The following is a 16,783-nucleotide window of genomic DNA, read 5'->3' as shown; positions in this document are numbered from 1 at the left end:
AGCTTGCACAATCTAAATGCCAGTGTGAATGCTGAATCAACAGTGTCTTCTTCTATGTCACAGCGTGCAGGGACCTGGGATTCGCTTCAGGTCGGGGGGGAGCAAGAAGTTTAATATCCTGAATGGAATGAAAGATAGAGGAGATTTGGGGCATCTGTGCTGGAATTGTTAAAGAGATTGTTTTGTATGCCAGCAATATAAGTTGAGAAATTATGATAATAGCTATCCTCCAGGTAAGGAGGCCTGGGCATAGTGAGCATTTGACTGGAATTTTTCCGAGGACAGTTCAGCTGCTGGAATAGAGGCTTGTGATTGCATGAGTCATGTTGGTCTCTCTGAGAGACCTGTTGGATTTGGATTTCTACTGAAATCTGTGGGACTGACAGCTTTACTGAAGCAGGTATCTGTTAGAGAGCACTGTGCTGAGGAATAATGGATATAAATTTAAGTATCTTACAGAACCTTTCACACACACAACAGTGTTAATTATATTGCCCTGAAAGATACTTTTTATGCGTGATTTCACTTCAAGTTATCTGTCAGATCATCTAGAAGTTCTGTAACTAGTTAGTGAGAAAACTTATGTTTCATTGTCTCATATTACAGTAGACAAAATGGATCATACATGCACTAAGATATTTGGGAACCTCCATACATAGAAGTTGTAATTTATGATCTTAATAACTAAACATTTATTTTCTATATTTGCAGCGTGGTGAGAAGACGACAAGCAGAGTTTCTTCTGAATCGGGAGAGAAAAAAGCAGAAGCAGCAGAGGTAAATTCAGGTGTTCCATCATATTGAGAAGAAAAGTTGGTAATGAATTCCCTCATAAACATTTTTTTTAGTCTTCTGATGACAAAATGGTGGTTTTCAGATAATTGACTGGTGACTGTAGTCACGTACAGTTCATTCCAGAAATGCATAGTTCTTTCTTGTGCCATTTAGCAACCTAATGGAAACATTTCTTTTATCTGCTCCTCCGTTCACTAAAAGTTTCTTGTCAGTATCAGTGGAAATTCAGGCTCTCAGTGGATGGGTCTGTTCTGCAGTGGAAGTGCACTTTGTTATGCAACTTACAGTGTTGTGTTTTTGATTGTCCAGAAGTAAGCATGAAGTGAAGTGTGCTGTGACCCTTCCCACCTTGTCTGCATCCTGGCTTTTCTTTCAAAGGAAAATAGTGAATAGTGACACCTGGGCCATCTCCTGACACACTTACAAATGTGTGAACAATGTTGTATTTTAGAAAAACTCATCTATGAAGTATTCTTCTTCATCAGGAATTGGTTTTATAGTTCAAGAGTCCTTGCTAGGTTATAACTTTGAGTTTACGACATGCAGTTTTGTAACCTGATCGTAACGGCTGTTGTTAACTATCAGATGCTATAGGGTTGTGAACAGACAGTGTTAGGAACAGTACTCTGAAGGGTCAGCCCTCTCCCACCAGCTGCAAGCCATTGGCCTCCGTTCATTAGCTGCCAGCCATGTCCTTGTGTGCTATGTGCTGCTGGGAGTCAGGGTCGTGGTGCAAAGAGACAGTGCTGTCCAGGCCAGGAAGCAAGTACTGTGGGCGAGAGCCGGCGCTGATCACTTGCTCGCCAGCAGCCTCTGCGATTGCAAGTAGGAACAGTACTTTCTCAGGGAAAGTAGAGAGCAGATTCAGAAATAGAATAATTCATAGACACATCTATTTCTAACTGTCTACTTGTTGGCTTTAAATGTCAGTTACTGAGACACAGGAAACCAGAAATAGTACACCTGATGTTTTGCTCATATTGCAAGCTATTATTTGGAAAATAACTTTGTCTAAGCTGTATATTTAACTCCAAAGCTATAGTATACTTAACTCCTGTGCAAATCAAGGCCAGCGAGCACTTACATTATGGTCCTCTGAGGCAGGTGATTAAAGCAATTACCCTTCTCTCCTGGCCCAGTATCAAGGCTTGTCTAGCCTGGAAATTTGGTCCTTCTTTCGTCTCTAGACAGTTTAGCTTTTTTTCTTAGTGGTGTTCTTTTTCTTCTTAGCTTAATGCTGAATTCTTTGACTGCATGTTGTCACTCTTAATATAGAAGTGCTGATCTTTTTGTGGGAATGGTGGGAGTTGAAGCCTGCAGCTTGGCTTGTGGAGTTACTATTCATAACAGATACATCACAGAGAAGATCTGTTCCTAGCTAGCAGAAGACTGTTACCAAATTTATTGTTCTGATCTTTACAATTTTTAATTTTGAGCCCTGAAAATACTATGTGTTTTCTCTTGAGAAGTTCTCAGGATTTTTGACTTTTCATTTTTTTTAGCTTGCAATTGTTTACAAGCTTTGTAAAATCGTTTTTTAGCTTGTAATTCATTTAAAAGTGAAAGTAGGTCAAAATACTTTTCCTTAGGCTGACTAAATGGCACCAACTCTACCACTATTGACTACTACTTTCAGAACTCTCCAACTTCTTAAGTAATTGAAGTATCAATTCAGGATCTTTGTATTGGTTTTTGAAGAGTCGCTAGTGTTATCTTTTAGGTTGTAAGTCTGAGATACTTTGTATGTTACTCCTGTAGTCTCCAATTTTTGAAGCAGAGATTTATAATACATCTGTAGAGGACTGCAGACAACCATGCCCAGAATATTTTGTTTTGGGCACATATGTCACTGCCAGAAAGGATTTGATCATGACCAGGAATTTGAAGTGCTTATATTCATATTGAAGGGAAACTTTTAAAAGACTGTATGTTTATAGTGTAGTTAAAAAGAACTATAAATGAGCCTGTCTTTCAGATATTTAGATTATATAAATTCTGAAGGAGTAAGAAAAAAGGAGTAAAGCTTAGAAAAGTAAAGGTAAGAACTGATTATGCTGACAAAAATATGAATAGGAGACAGAATATCAAGGAGAGCTCAAAATACATGTTACTGAGGTGTGGAATAAGCTTCTGAAGAAGCTTGTGGAAGGCTTTCCTTCTTGGAGACTTACAGCTAGATTAGGAAAAAAAAACACAGCAGATGTACTGTAAGTAGAAATCCTACTTTGGTAAGACATTGTTTTGTGTAGAGGCGCAGGAAGATTAAATGATTCAGTAATACTTTTCCATTTCTAGCAGCATAGTACGACAAAATCATGCGTTAAAAGAGTTAGGCATTATCAGCTTGAAGATAATCTTCTAGTGACATTGTAGGAATCATGTATACTCTTTGCAGGGTGCATATGTGCTTTATATATGACTACATACCTACAAACCTTTTATACAGGTTTATAAGACATTTTCTACAGGGAGTAATTTTACTTTATAACTTTTCAGTGTTTTAGTGCTTTTCTCTCATCTTGTACTCTTAAAACATTTTTTAAAGGAGATAAGCAACATTATTTGAATGACATAGGTAAAATTGGGGGGACAGGAGGAGCTGAGGCGTGGGACTGGAGTTAGCTTGCTTAAGATCATCCAACAGTTTAGTTGGAGAGAAAAGAAACCGAGTTGCCAAGTACAGGCTGGTGTAAACAGCAGTGTGATGCATAGTTTCCTCAAAGCTTAGAGGAGAAATCCTGATCTCGCTGAAGTCAGGGAGGGTTCCCATTTGAATTGTGGAGAAGGCTTTTTTCCTGCACAGTTTAGTTTAGCTGGCAGCTAGTGCCTACTTCTCACTTAAACTTTCGAAAATCCATTTTACTTTACTACGTTGATGTGGCTGAAATAGCACAGCTAAAGTGTACTGAGTGGCTGACTGGAAAAGACAGCAAGCAGGTGAGTTAGCTGATAGAATTCAGTAACTTCTGTTCTGCTCGATGGCTGTCCTGCCTGGGAGGTAGATACACACAGTTCTTCCTTCCTCCATCTCTTCCCAAAGGTCCACGCTTACCTTTCTACTCAGTAGCCAAAAGCATTAAAATTTTTTTTTACCACAGTATTAAAGATTCTATTTGAGCCTTCTTTCCTTTCTGAAATGCTAAATTTAGTGGCCCTAAGCCTACATTCCCATTTTACTGTAACTCTGTTCCTTTGTAGTGGCCAACGGCAGTTACCTGGAGGCACTTCAGTTATACTGGTACGCAGTACCGCTACATCTAGCACACCAGAGTGAATATCGAAGCAATTTGCTCAGAACAAATATGACTTTGATATGTAGCTTTACAGAGTCATGCTTCCCTTGGAAAGACTGATCTCCCCCAATTGATTACTCTATGCATGTTAGCAAAGGATAGAGATACCTTTATACTTAAATCCAGTTTACCTCATTCCAGCTATGCTACTTAAGCTTCAAATGTGGATGGATTCAGGGATCTAGTTGCTGCTGGGACAGGTCAGCTTTAGGTTGAGAGATGCATAATCTGTGAGTGTAACGAGGAACAACTGAATGTACAGCCGTGTCTTGACATGTGTCATGGTGTCTTGTAAAAATATGCAGAAGATTGGTTAAAGCGAATGACAGAGTGTTACTACTTAAGCATGTTAGAACATGTGATCTTAAGGAAGATGTAGGCAGTTCTTTATCGGCACAGTTCAAAGAGGAAGTGTGTGTGTCATGGGCATACCGTGCTCTGCCCAAGGACAAAGATTCAAGTCACAAGGGTGTGTACCTTAACTCTTTGTGTCTTGATTTTCAGAACTATAAATCTGTTAAACTCATTTGGACTTCTGGAGAGTCTTCTTGAGAATCTAAATCTACTTTAATTACTGTTTTTATTCCTTGTGTGCATATGGTAGATCTTAACAGAAAAGAAATGATTCTTGTTCAAATTGGTGGTTGCTTATGCACTTGAAGCTGTTGCGTGTGTTTACAGCTGGAGTGCACGTGGAACCCAGTATAAATGCATACTGTGCTGCAATTTTCCCATATCCACCCTTCTCTTTGCTTATTGTGTTTTGACATTATGGTCCTGAATCAGCGTGTTTGCAGCATGCCATTGCAAAGTGGGTACACATAAGAAATTGCAGATTTCCTTTCCTTCCCTCTCAGTATTCCAAGGTTTTGAGAATTTTGCATGTGAAGTGTTAGCTCACGAGAGACCACTGGTGTTCTTTACCCCTCATCTCGACATAATCTTCAGCTTTCATGTGCCTTTGCAGCAGTTTCAGCTCGCTTTAAGCTTCATAGCATTTTAGAACCTAAAAGATCGAATTCAAGGGGATATGAGACAAACTCACTGAGGAGACGCTCAGACTAGTTTATAAAATACCCAGAAATTAAGAAGTTCCTGGGCAGTGAATTGTTTGAATCTGTGAGATTATTTGGGATGTGTATCACTATATACCTACCCATTTTTGTATCTTCTTTTTTTAGTTTCTTTTATATCTGCTGTTGGCTACTGTTGGGACAGGGAAGCAGGACAGGTAAACCTTTGGCCTGCTCCAGTAAGGTACTTCCTGTGTGATAATACAAGGCTGCACCTTGCTGTCTATTACCCTTTGCCACTGCACCTACATAGTAAGTGGGGGCTTCTTGGAGAGTCTTGCATTTCAGTTGCTGATGGTGCGGTGAACCAAGCAGCTCCCCCTGCCTCGCCCCGTTAAATTCGTCGGTCCGCTGGCATCCGCCAGGCCCCTTCGTGGTGCCCTTGCCCTTTTGAACTTGCCTTGGCTGTCAGCAGCGGGTGGCAAGGTGTGAGGCTCCGGTGGCATCCAAGTGAGAGGAGACCAGACAGGTCCCAAGTGAAAGCCTTCTGCTTGTCTGTGGAAGTTGAGCAGCGTTTCAGGACTGGAAGGTAGCACGTAGGCCTGCTGTTCTGTTAGTGAGTGCTGTGGTCAGTATTGCCCCTTCAGAGGGCTGCTTTTGGGCGATGAGGGTTGCCAAAACAAGAGGAACTCTTTCTTACGGGAGTCTGGACTCAACTGGTTAAAGTACAAGTCCTAATACTGCCGTAATCTTCTGTGAAGCGTGTAAAGTGCTAAGCAGTCATGATTAACTTTGTGGGTTACAGAGTAAGGATATTTGGTTTTTAGATGCCATATTGAGCTTTCATTTAATGATATTTTGGAATAAGACACGGTCACTTTGAAGTATGTGCATTAAACCTAACACTTGTAGCAGAAACAGAGGTGCAGGGTAGAATTCAGCTAGCTGTTATTCAGATTAGTTAATTATAGAAATACTAAGTTCCAGAGTACTTAAAAATACATAAATATGACACTGTCCATTGCATATTGAAGTGTACGTTAGTACACATTATATGTATAAATCATAGTTTTGATGCAAAACAACATTCCTATTGGGTGTGATTGTATGATTAGCATATGTCTATAGAAAGCTCTGAGATACCTCTACTATGTTTTGAATTGATTCATGTGATTGGATTTAATCCAGCTTGCATTATTAGCTGCACATGATTTTGAAAGCACCATTTTATTTTTATTATTATATAGTGAAATGCCGAGCGGCGTTTCTGTATCGGTCGAATAATCTAGTCTGTGCTTCGCCAGAGTGTCTGATCTGAATGTAAAAATGCTACACTAAATGGAAAACAAGGTCATATATCCTAGGAATTTGAAGCTCTAGCTTAGAGTGGGACTGGATATGATATGAAATCAGACTGTCCTGTCAAACCCTACCATTTAGAGTCATGCTGTCAAGCAGTTAAACTGAAATATGTGCTGCTTGTTTAGCTTATTATTCTTTATAGCAGGAAATACATTCTTTATTTTGAGAGGGCGATAGGGATAATTGGCATTAGAATTGATTCTTTGCTCTAACACTTCTGGATTTCTGTGATATTTTTTAGTCTTGACAGTTGTAGTACAGGATTCCTTATCCTAAATAAACATTAGATTTACTAGGAGTCCAGGAAAACAAAGCTGAGTGAAGACCGTATGACTGGTAAACATTTGTGAGGATGCCCCCTACTCACTCCAATTATAGAGCTTCTTAAGTAACTAATTAGGGCATTTGTGAGTTTTTTTTTCCTTCAGTTTATTATTTAGTGACAAATTCTTTATTTTAAACTGCATTGCTTCTCTTGTTTTTTAGTTCTTCTTACAACCCCAAATACAGTGCTTTCCAGGTCTCAGAATGGAGCTTTGCTTTAGCAGTATACTAGTCAGCTGGAAGTAATTTTGGGTTAAGTAGTGGGAGAAACGTAGACTGTTAATATGATGCTGCAATATTATGGGTATCATTAGAAGTTCAGAATTTAATTCATCCCTCTTTTAAAATAAATCAGTAAACAAAATCAGTATGTCTGTAAAAAATGTTCTATTTATGCACAATTACAGATTTATTTGTATTTTTCATTTAATCAAAAAAAGTCACACTGTAGATGAGATCTCTATATCCCTTGAAAAAGGCCTCTCTTCAGGGTGGTTTGGCTCATCGTGTGCACTGTAGAGGAAACCTAGATATTCATTTAGTTTGCTGAAATAAGGTGAGATGAATCCCTGCATGTCTAACAAAGAAGGGGAGTAGTGATCTGTCTGGTGCTGAAGCCCAGGGGACATCTAGTGGCCATAGGAGATAATGTATGGCAAAATAAATCTGTAAATGGAAGAGTGAAATGTTTTTAAGGAATAAAGTGCTCTGACTATTTTCCTCTTCTGTTTTGGTTTTTCTTTGGCTGAAGTCCAATAAGTAATTTAAAGATAACATTCTTTTGCTTAATTTTTAGTTTTCATTGTGAGTTGTTATGATCACGACACAGGAAGAAAGAGCCTGTTTGCTACTCAGCCAGCTGTTGAATCAAAGATCTAAAGACTGAGACTAAAATACTGCTTAGATTGTTGCAAGCATTTGCAGAACAGAGATGAGACGTTCTTTCCTCGTATGATTGTTTTGGGAGAAAACAACTGAATTATGTTTGTTTTCATTGGAAAATCATTGTGAACAATTAAATGATATAGTCAATAATAATGAACATTTAATCAGTATTTCTGACCACTACTCTGTATTGCATTTCTTCACTTGGAAAATCTAGCAAATATATCAAAGGGATGTATATTTTATGTCCACCTTATTAAACATGGAGGAATTAATCTATTATGCTGGGATATCTACACATACGTGTTCAGGATTTCACAACCAAGTACTTGTGGTTCTGTTTTTGGATATGAATACTTGCGTAAAAATGATAAACTGTTTAGCAAATTTTTGTGGGTAACCAGCTAGCAAATATAAGCTGGATATACCTGTTACAAACATAGTGTTTTGCCTTTTTGTTTGAAAGCATTGCTAATAATGAAGAGTAGACTTAGTAAGCCTAAGTAAGAAAGACACATATGCCACAGCTTTTATTCCTTTGCACACAGTTTTGTTCAGCCCTTTCTTATAGTTTGTTTCATGAAGAAACTATGCTTTGATAATTCATTAGCTCTGTTATCAGGTTGAGAAACCTGATACAGCTGCAAGATGATTCTTCCTTTAGCTGAATGAGGCTGAGACTGTTGCAAAAAACAAACAAAAAACACTTCCTTCCACTGCTGTAAGGGGGAGAAGATGGGGACAGCACTGACTGATCTACCGGAGAATATCAGAGCTAGAGTGCCTGGAGGGAGTGTTGTGGGGAGGATATTAGGATGTACGTAACATCATTATTTTATCAAGTCTAAGAGAAAGATGAACCTAGTAGTATAATGTTGCCAGTTTTTCTCCTTTTATAAATGAATTAAGGGGTAAATACCAAGGAAGTTGCTTTCAAAAGCTGATGCTGTCAAGTAAAATACATAACTCTGTTTAGCCTATCATCTTTAATATCCAGTAAAGAATAGCGATTTGGTGGTGTGGTCTGACTTTCCACATAGTTTACCTCTGGGTAGCCTTTCGGTACTCCAGGAAAGAATGATCTATTTTCTGCTGCTTTTTTTCCCCCTTTTTCTCTCTCTCCCAGCTTTATCACTGCTTCGCTTGCTAACATTTCTTTGTTTCATGGTATTAGTCTTTTTTTTTTTCCTCATATTGTTTAATTGGTTTATATAATCAAGTTTATGCTCAGAGCATGGTTTTATTTCACTCTAAATATAGGTTGTTTACTGCTTCTAGTTTAAGCTAGAAAAAAAGGCTTGTTCCTGAAATCATTGTATTATGTAGTATTATTGACAACTTCTGAACCAAAGGCTATAATCTCAGCTGGCTGTGGAACAGACATTGAGAATCATAATGGTAGTATACTGAAGTCATACTGACAATATTGGTTTCTCTTAAAATAGCTATTCTTTTTGAGTTTTTTTTTTCTGTTTGAAAATGGAAAGGCTTATAAATAAGCAGCACTTAAATCTTGTATTCTTTCAACAGCTTAATAACTTACTTAAAAGTTGAATGAGAGGGTTTGTGGATAATACTCAGTAATGACTCTCTACAATAGCAGAGATGAAATTCAAGTTCTGCATCTCAGAACTATCTCTGCAAAACTATAATACATTATGCCTCCTTCACTTGCCTTTAGGAACATTGTCACATAGAACTGGAGATCGTTGTTTTCTTAAGGAAATGGAAAAGATGGATTTTAATGGGGAAAAGGGAAAGCACCATTGCACTTAGGTTTTGCAGTATTATACAGTGTCTTATTTGAATGTCTGTTCTCAAGTGATCAATCTGAAGTGTGAAATCTTGGAGGCAAATGTCATACTTGGTGTATCAGAATCTGTAGTGTTGGGTCACATTTCTGTGATGTTAATCTTACGTACATGGGAACGGAACATGGTCCCCTGTGCTAGGCTCAGACCAGAGCTTGACCGTGCAGAGGAGTTCTGCTTGCATGTGCAGCTTGCTTTATGTAGGAGTTTCCCTCCTGTTTTCAAAGCAATGCCAGAAGTAGAACATGAGGTGGCAATTACTTTAATGAAAGACAGCCCTGAGACTACAGGTCTTCTGTAGTCTCTTATTCCTTGAAAATTGGTGTTTCTGAGTCTGAATACTGGTTTGCTTATTGGATTTCTGAATTGCCGTTCTGTAGGCTTTCTTCCTTACTTGCAGAGAACCGTGGAAGTGTTTATTTGCAATCTTCCACTTACCAGAGAAAATGAGTAGGTCTCAACCATCTGCTGCCTCCAAAAATCTGATGCTTTTTGCCCTGTTTATTAGTGATAGCTGATTTATGTAGTCTTTGTTAGATCTGATTTCAGCAGTCACTGAGTTGCTGTAGTGATACTTAGTGACACTTGCTAATAATGGAATTGCATTGGTAGGTAACTGGAGGGTCAAAGGAAATGTAATGCATTTGTTTCAACTACAAGTGTATTTATTAAACCATCAATGCCATCATTTTGCCCTGAGTTTTGTATATTTACTTCCCTGCCTGATCTGTGATGTTACCTTCTGCATTATCATTTAAATTATTTCTGAGCAGCAACAGCTTACCTATCGTAGTTTTGTTGATATTTTTTATTAAATTCTGACCACTAACCTGTAACTACTTATATGTGGTTGTTGTTGGTTTAACTATTAATTAAAATGAGTCTCTCTGTTACTGGAAATAGCATAGATTTATATATACTCCTTAAAACAGTACAAAATTCAGCCTTTTCTGGCCTTGGCAAAACTGTCTGAAATAAGTCTACGTGAATTAAAGTTATATAGGAGAATTTATTTTTGGATGACTTGATCTTGAATAACATATTCTAATAGACTCTTATTAGAAATATTTTTAATGCAGCATTTTACTTGGCTTTTCTTTTTCTTCATCAAAATTTCTGACATATTTTTCTGTCTTTTGTTTTGTAGAAGAAATCAGCAAGTGCTAGTGTCAGTCAGCCCTCCAAAACACAGACAAGTGGAGCACCTTCTACCGTTAAGGTAATGCACAATTAAGAAAACAATCTCTTTTAAAATAGTGAAGGACATATGGAGTGACTTCAGCCTCTGCAATAGTATAGAAAGCAGCTGCTGTCTACCAGTGTTCAGAAGCACTAGAAGTATTCTTCCTGTCTTGCTAGAAACTGTGGTAAATCGAAATGAAAGAGGCATTTCAAATAGGCAGTATTGCTTTTTGAGGAGGCTAGGCTTTTGATAACACTTTTCCCTTTCTTGTGTTCTTTGGTAATCTCCTAATTACTTAAAGAAAATTCTAGTGTCATAAAAAGCAGTGGCAAACTTAATTTGACTTACAGGGCTATGGTTCTTTTTTTACTCTTGGATATTCATATGTTTGGTCCTGTTTATTCAGCAGGACCTGATGAGAGCAGAACAGCAATAACTTTCTTTATCTGCTTTCATAGCCCCTGGCTTGATTCAGTCATTCAGGAAGTTAGTGTAAGAGACATAAACATGACTCTCATATTGTTGCTGTTGATACTCCATGAAATAAAGGAGGGATTACAGCTTTTAAGCAAGCTATACAGAGAAGGGTTTTCTCAAGTATGTTTCATTCAAGCATATTAGTTTTCTGCTGCATAATTTATTGCAAGCTCACATAAAATTTGCTAACTAATATCTATGTCTTTAAGAATTAGTTTTTTCCTATATATTTTTATTTCTATTATAAGCATATTTTTCACATTAAATGCCCCCAAACCATTTTTTAATGATCTTATTAAGGATAAGAATTGGAGTGTAGTATAATGGGGAAAAAACATAAAGCAGTTCCTGGTGATTACATTACTTTATATTAGGTTATGAAAGTCTAGGCTACATATTTTCTGCAGTATTTGATGTTTCTCTAGTTTCTGTGACATTCCAAACTAATTAACAGTGAAGACTATGTATTATAAATGTATTTACCTTATGCTAATATTGGCTCTTAATCAATAGGTATTTTAAATTTAAACTTTTTATTTCCCACTTGGCCATAACTACCTTTCTTCAATTAGGTCAAATTTTTTAAAAATTATTTCTTTTAGTTTTAAGTCTCCTGTGATACTGTGGCATTATTTAAAATAGAATGGAATTCATAGATTTATTGCCCTGGTTCACTTGCACCCTCCCCCCCCCCACACACACTTTGTTACTCCTGCATTTTTTTAAAAAGCCATTTGACTAGCTGTACTTTTTTCTGCCCTTCATTCTCTCCTTTTGATATTTCTAAAAGATACCATTTGAAATAAAAAAATGACAGGAAATATTTCTGTAAAAGGCAAAACAGCCTTTTCTCTTTTGTAGCAAAAATAAAATGTTTCAATACTATTAAAAACATTCCAGCAGTTTTTAAGATGATGTTGGGTCTATTTCTTCATTTTTTCCCCCCCTACTGTAACTTTCCTGTGTTCTGAGTGTGAAATCTCTTTGGACTCCTTAGGTAGTGCCTTGCTCAGTAACGCTTCTATGAACCTACCTTACCCAAGATTTTAAATTCTTTGAAATCTGTAGGTTTTGTTGCCATTGTCATTTTTTTTAAGTTGCTTGGCATAATATTGTTCATTCTTTCAACCTACTCGGACTCTGTGGCGAAATTACTTAATGCTTAATTAAATAACCAGAGGTTTTTTTGCTGACTTCGGGTCTAACTCATTCTTCTGTTATTAAATAATAATAAGTGATGGCTGCTGTTCTGCTTGAGTTGTCTGTATTTCTGAGTTTAAAGCCACAGGTAACCTTGTACTTGAAAAATACTGGAATTGTCAGCTACATGGAGCCTTCGAGAGCTGTGGAGGTTCGTGCTGGTTTGGTTGGTAGCCGAGGCGTGTGGACTAGACACTAGAAATTGGAAGCAGTAGCAAGGCAGAAGCTGCCTCCTGCGTGGGGCAGCTGCTATTGCTGAAGCTACGGCATGTAGCTTCAGACACCAGAGAGACAGTCTTTGCTTTTGAGAAGCAGGGCTGTAAGGGAAGCCTCTGGTCAGGAGACTATTGGAAAAGCTAAAAATTGTAATGGTATTAAATCATGGTGTGGTTGTTTAACAAAAAACTTCACTAGAAAGACAGGGTGTTTTCCTCACCAGTCTGTGTTGTATCTTTGGGTGTTCTCTGTCCCTACTATTCTCTGATTGAGCTTTGTTTTTGTTTCTCCCTTTGAGACAGAGGGGCTAGAGACTGATATGAAAGAAAGTGATTGAAGTGTGTGTTAGTTTTTTTTTTTCCTTTAAAAAACCTCCCAGATTACAGTTACTGATAGTTTGATTATATAAAAAATAAAAGAATGGGTCACTACTGATATTTCAAGAAGCTTCAGATTGCACCTTTTAACTTCTGAGTTAATATAAATTATTTGGATTTGTTATGCTTAAATCTAGTGGTCCTAATAAGCCATCTGGTCGAGCTATCTCAATTCCTTTTGATTGATAACATTTGTTGCTTTAGATGTTTAGACAATAAACTTATAATAAAAATGTTAATCTTGTTTGCGGGGAAACTAATAGGTTTCTTTTCTCAGCATCAGTACTGTTAACACAAGAGGTGGAAAATGGATACTGCTCTTTGAAAGCTAAAACTAGCTACCTTCTTGATTGTGCCACTGTGATGGGTGTTTCATCTGCGGTTTTTTGCTCTGGGTCTTCACGCCGTCAGCTTGGTCGCAGCAGTGCCAAGCGGGGGAGTAGGAAGAAGCCGCGTTCAGAAGTTTCACGAGAAGCTGGAGAGGAGTTTTGCGCGTTTTCACTTAAGGTAGCGCGTCACGCGCAAAGACGCGTGCGGTGCCGAGGGCGGCGGGTCCGGCGCCTGCTTCCCCATCGGCTGCTCTGGCGGAGCCCTCCGGAGCGGGCCTGCTGGCGGAAACTGCCCTCCGCAGAGGCGGGCGGCAGCGGGCCGCCGCGGAAGAGGAGCGGCTGCGCCCGCCGCTGGCGCGGTGCGCGCCTCGGCAGCGCTGTGTCATCGCGCAGAAAGGGGCTGGCCAGCACTTCGTGCAAACTGAAACCGTAGGCTGTTCAGACACTGACGTGAGAAACAGCCTGTTGTAACAGTCTCGATGGAAGCCTAAAATTCAGGTGTACCGAGTAAGTTAGCTGTTTTTACTGGCTTTTCTTTGATATGGCCTCTCCTTTAGGCTATTTTATGTTCCCGTTTTAATTCTCTCTTTTTTTTTTTTTTCCCTTTCCCCCTCCCTTCCTCTCTGCTGGGAATTCTGTGGGCTGAAACACTAGCTGCTGACTTGCAAGGCTTCTGACGTGATCCTTTTATCTGGAGGCTTGAAGCACTCCAACTAGCTGCGTGTAATGAACTGCTTTTAAAATTATTTTAACATGTTGTGAGCAGTCTTTTCAGATACTAACTGTGCAAGTATTTATCATGTCTGGTGTATATTTGCATTTCCAAATGTGTCTTGTGGGTTACACAAATGGTTTATGAGACATAAGCAGAGTCTTGAAGAAGAGACAGGCAAGGGGGAAGAGCAGAATATTAAGTAGTGTCCTAGCTGTTCTGGATTTATGTTTGATTTTCTTTGTGCATTTCTAGTAGCCTAAACTGTCCTTGCCTCAAAAAGCCGTATCATTTTTTGACATATGAACGCAGAGCTTGGCATGCCTGTGGCATGCAGAATATTGCATAGTCAGAGTGTGATCATGTGTAAGAACCTGCTTCTCAGTAGAAGCGTGTTTAGGTACTGATACGCATTTAACAAGAAGAGTTCATTATATTTGCTACCTAAAAGATGCAGAGGTGTCAGTTGTATGCAACCACATAGAAATGTATGATTTTGTTCATATTTTTCATTAAATTGTCTATTATTTTTGTTTCTGTAGTACTAGAAATTAGATAGCTAGATAGTACTGGGTATTAGATAGCTAGGTGTTGCTTAGGTTTTGCTAGTATTTGATTATAGTTACTGTAAAATAAAACCACTGCTCCATAATCAGAGGTGTTTCCAGTTTGGTCTGAAAACAAACTGAGAAGACAAGATCTTGTTCCATGTGAGATGTGATAGTATCAGTATCATCCCTGCTTCTCCTTTTTCCCTTTGGTGAAAGTGATAACTGTAGATTAAATAACACAATAGTTCATGAGCTTTGCAGAGACATCTACTGGGTTTGTGATCTGTGATCTTTTTTGGTGCCTAATTTTCCCACTGTTATATTTGTTTGATGTCTTTTAACTAACGCAAAACGTACAGAAAATTATTTCTTCTAGATAAGAGATCTTCTTTTCTAGACTGAAATATTTATTGCTGTCAGCCTCTTGTGTAGCATGATGCTTTTTATTTTTTCTTAATGGAAGCAATTGATGATGCAGGGTATGTAGAACTGGGAGAAAGCTCCAGTCCTGAACTTAGCGTTCCAGTGACTTGTCTTGCCTGGGAGTTTCCAGGCCTGCTTTTCTCACAGCGCTAGTTCTGTAACTATGAACATGAAATGGGCACTCCCAGCTTGAAATCTAGGTGAAGCTGTGTTGCGTTAGAGGGAATGGCTCTGGAAGGACTGGGGATAGGGCGGAGGAGAGACTAAGAAACAAACCTCTGTCCTGACAAAGTAAAGGACCCACCTTTCTTTTTCAGTGAGTTAGTGCTCGCTGTGTTGATCCTGATTGTTCCTGTCCATGTTGCTTTCCTGCGCTGGGGGAAAAAAAAAGGACTCGCAGAGACCTGGGACTTCCTGCAGACTTTTTATTGCAAAAGCCAAAACCAAGTATGAAGGCAGAGAGATTCGTGGTCTTGTGAATTCCTCACGAGCTCTGCAAGGCTTGGAAACCTGACTGCTTCTGGAAGAAACTGCTTGCCTGCCTGCCTGCCTTTGCTTAGTAGAAGCATGCCTGAGCTTAACTGTAAACCTGAAATTTTGGGGCTTCAGTAAGAAACCCCTGTGAGGCATGACGAGGCCTCGTGAAGATGGCAGGTTTTTTTATATGTTGGAATTGAAAAAGTGTGCTTATTCCTCCAGAGTGTGCTGCGGGCTCTGCTGAAGCAGGTTTGAGAGTTCTGAGTTAAAAGCTGGTGCAGAAATCTGAAATGCCTCAATCCAGCTGTTCTTAAGTGGCTAGTAAAACAATGTAGATTTTGTTTTCATGTAGGGTTAAAAAAAAAAAAATGCCCAAATCATTTGAGAAGGTTATATAGTGGAGATGATATTTTTAAAAACAAAATTCTATTAAGATGACCTGATATGGAGATTTTTGTTTGTCCTCCCATCTTGTTTTCCATTGTGCCATTGTGTGACAGTGTGCCTATCAGTTCATCTTGCTTTACTACTGATTTCCTTTTGCTTCTACATACTAAAACCCCAATCTCTGATTCAGAGCATCTTTCACTAGTTCTTGTGACCCCTAGCTGGCCATTATGAATATTGCCTGATTAGATTATTGTAATAAAAAATAATCAAGTTTATTAACTTCAGAAATCTTCAGTTTCTGGTAAAGTCCTTTATTAAGTAACATTTTTTGTCTTTTTAAACTTCTCTTTAAAGAATGCTGGTTCTTTTTGCAATTTACCATTTACATTCGAGTTTTCATGCTCTTCCTCAGTAATACTCCACACCAAGTGATAAATCCTAGCTGAATTCAGCAGCTCTATGTGGCATGTGGCTGGCACCTAATAGCTTGTTTTCCTGGTCTTTCTTATCAGCTTGCAGTTTGCTGCTGTGGATAGCTTTGGCACATTCTGGTGCTTGAAACAAAAACACAGAAATGAAAACTGTTAACTATAGTAGTTACAGCTAGTAACCACTTCTGCTGGACATTTCTGTACAGTAAAACATAGAGCTGAGAAGAGGATTTTTTGAGCTTCCTATGGAAAGGAGAGCTCTGCTGCAGTGACCAGAACACGTTACCATAACGCTCCATTGTGTGGAGCGGAAACCTGAGAAGAGCAGTGATAATACTGACATGCTGCTACAGGTATTTGAATGTGACTGCATGGAAATAAAATTCCAGCATATGTCAACCTGAAGAAATTCTAGAATAAAACAAGAATTTTCCAAAAAGACAAATCAAACAGCATATTTTAAGAAGAAATAAGAATGAGGAGTTTAAAACAGATTATTCCTATTAAAACTCTTTTTGTGTCACTTCCATATCC

At 38.5% G+C, this 16,783-nt stretch overlaps 1 protein-coding gene across 4 annotated transcripts in view; it reads left to right on the top strand.

Annotated features, from left to right (window-relative positions):
- The window catches only part of CAST (calpastatin), a 60,657-nt gene that overhangs the window by 4,170 nt on the left and 39,704 nt on the right, over window positions 1–16,783 (top strand). For 3 of the 4 annotated variants that reach the window (XM_062600002.1, XM_062600001.1, XM_062600003.1), the window contains exons 2-3: window positions 712–777; window positions 10,631–10,702. In XM_062600002.1, coding sequence (XP_062455986.1) covers window positions 712–777; window positions 10,631–10,702 — 138 coding nt within the window. Of the gene's footprint in view, window positions 1–711; window positions 778–10,630; window positions 10,703–13,659; window positions 13,773–16,783 lie in introns of those variants that run through there. The other variant, XM_062600005.1, reaches the window with a different exon arrangement.

Source organism: Rhea pennata, chromosome Z (genome assembly GCF_028389875.1).
Source record: "Rhea pennata isolate bPtePen1 chromosome Z, bPtePen1.pri, whole genome shotgun sequence".
NCBI lineage: Eukaryota > Metazoa > Chordata > Aves > Rheiformes > Rheidae > Rhea > Rhea pennata.
This window is presented reverse-complemented; position numbering and strand designations above follow the sequence as displayed.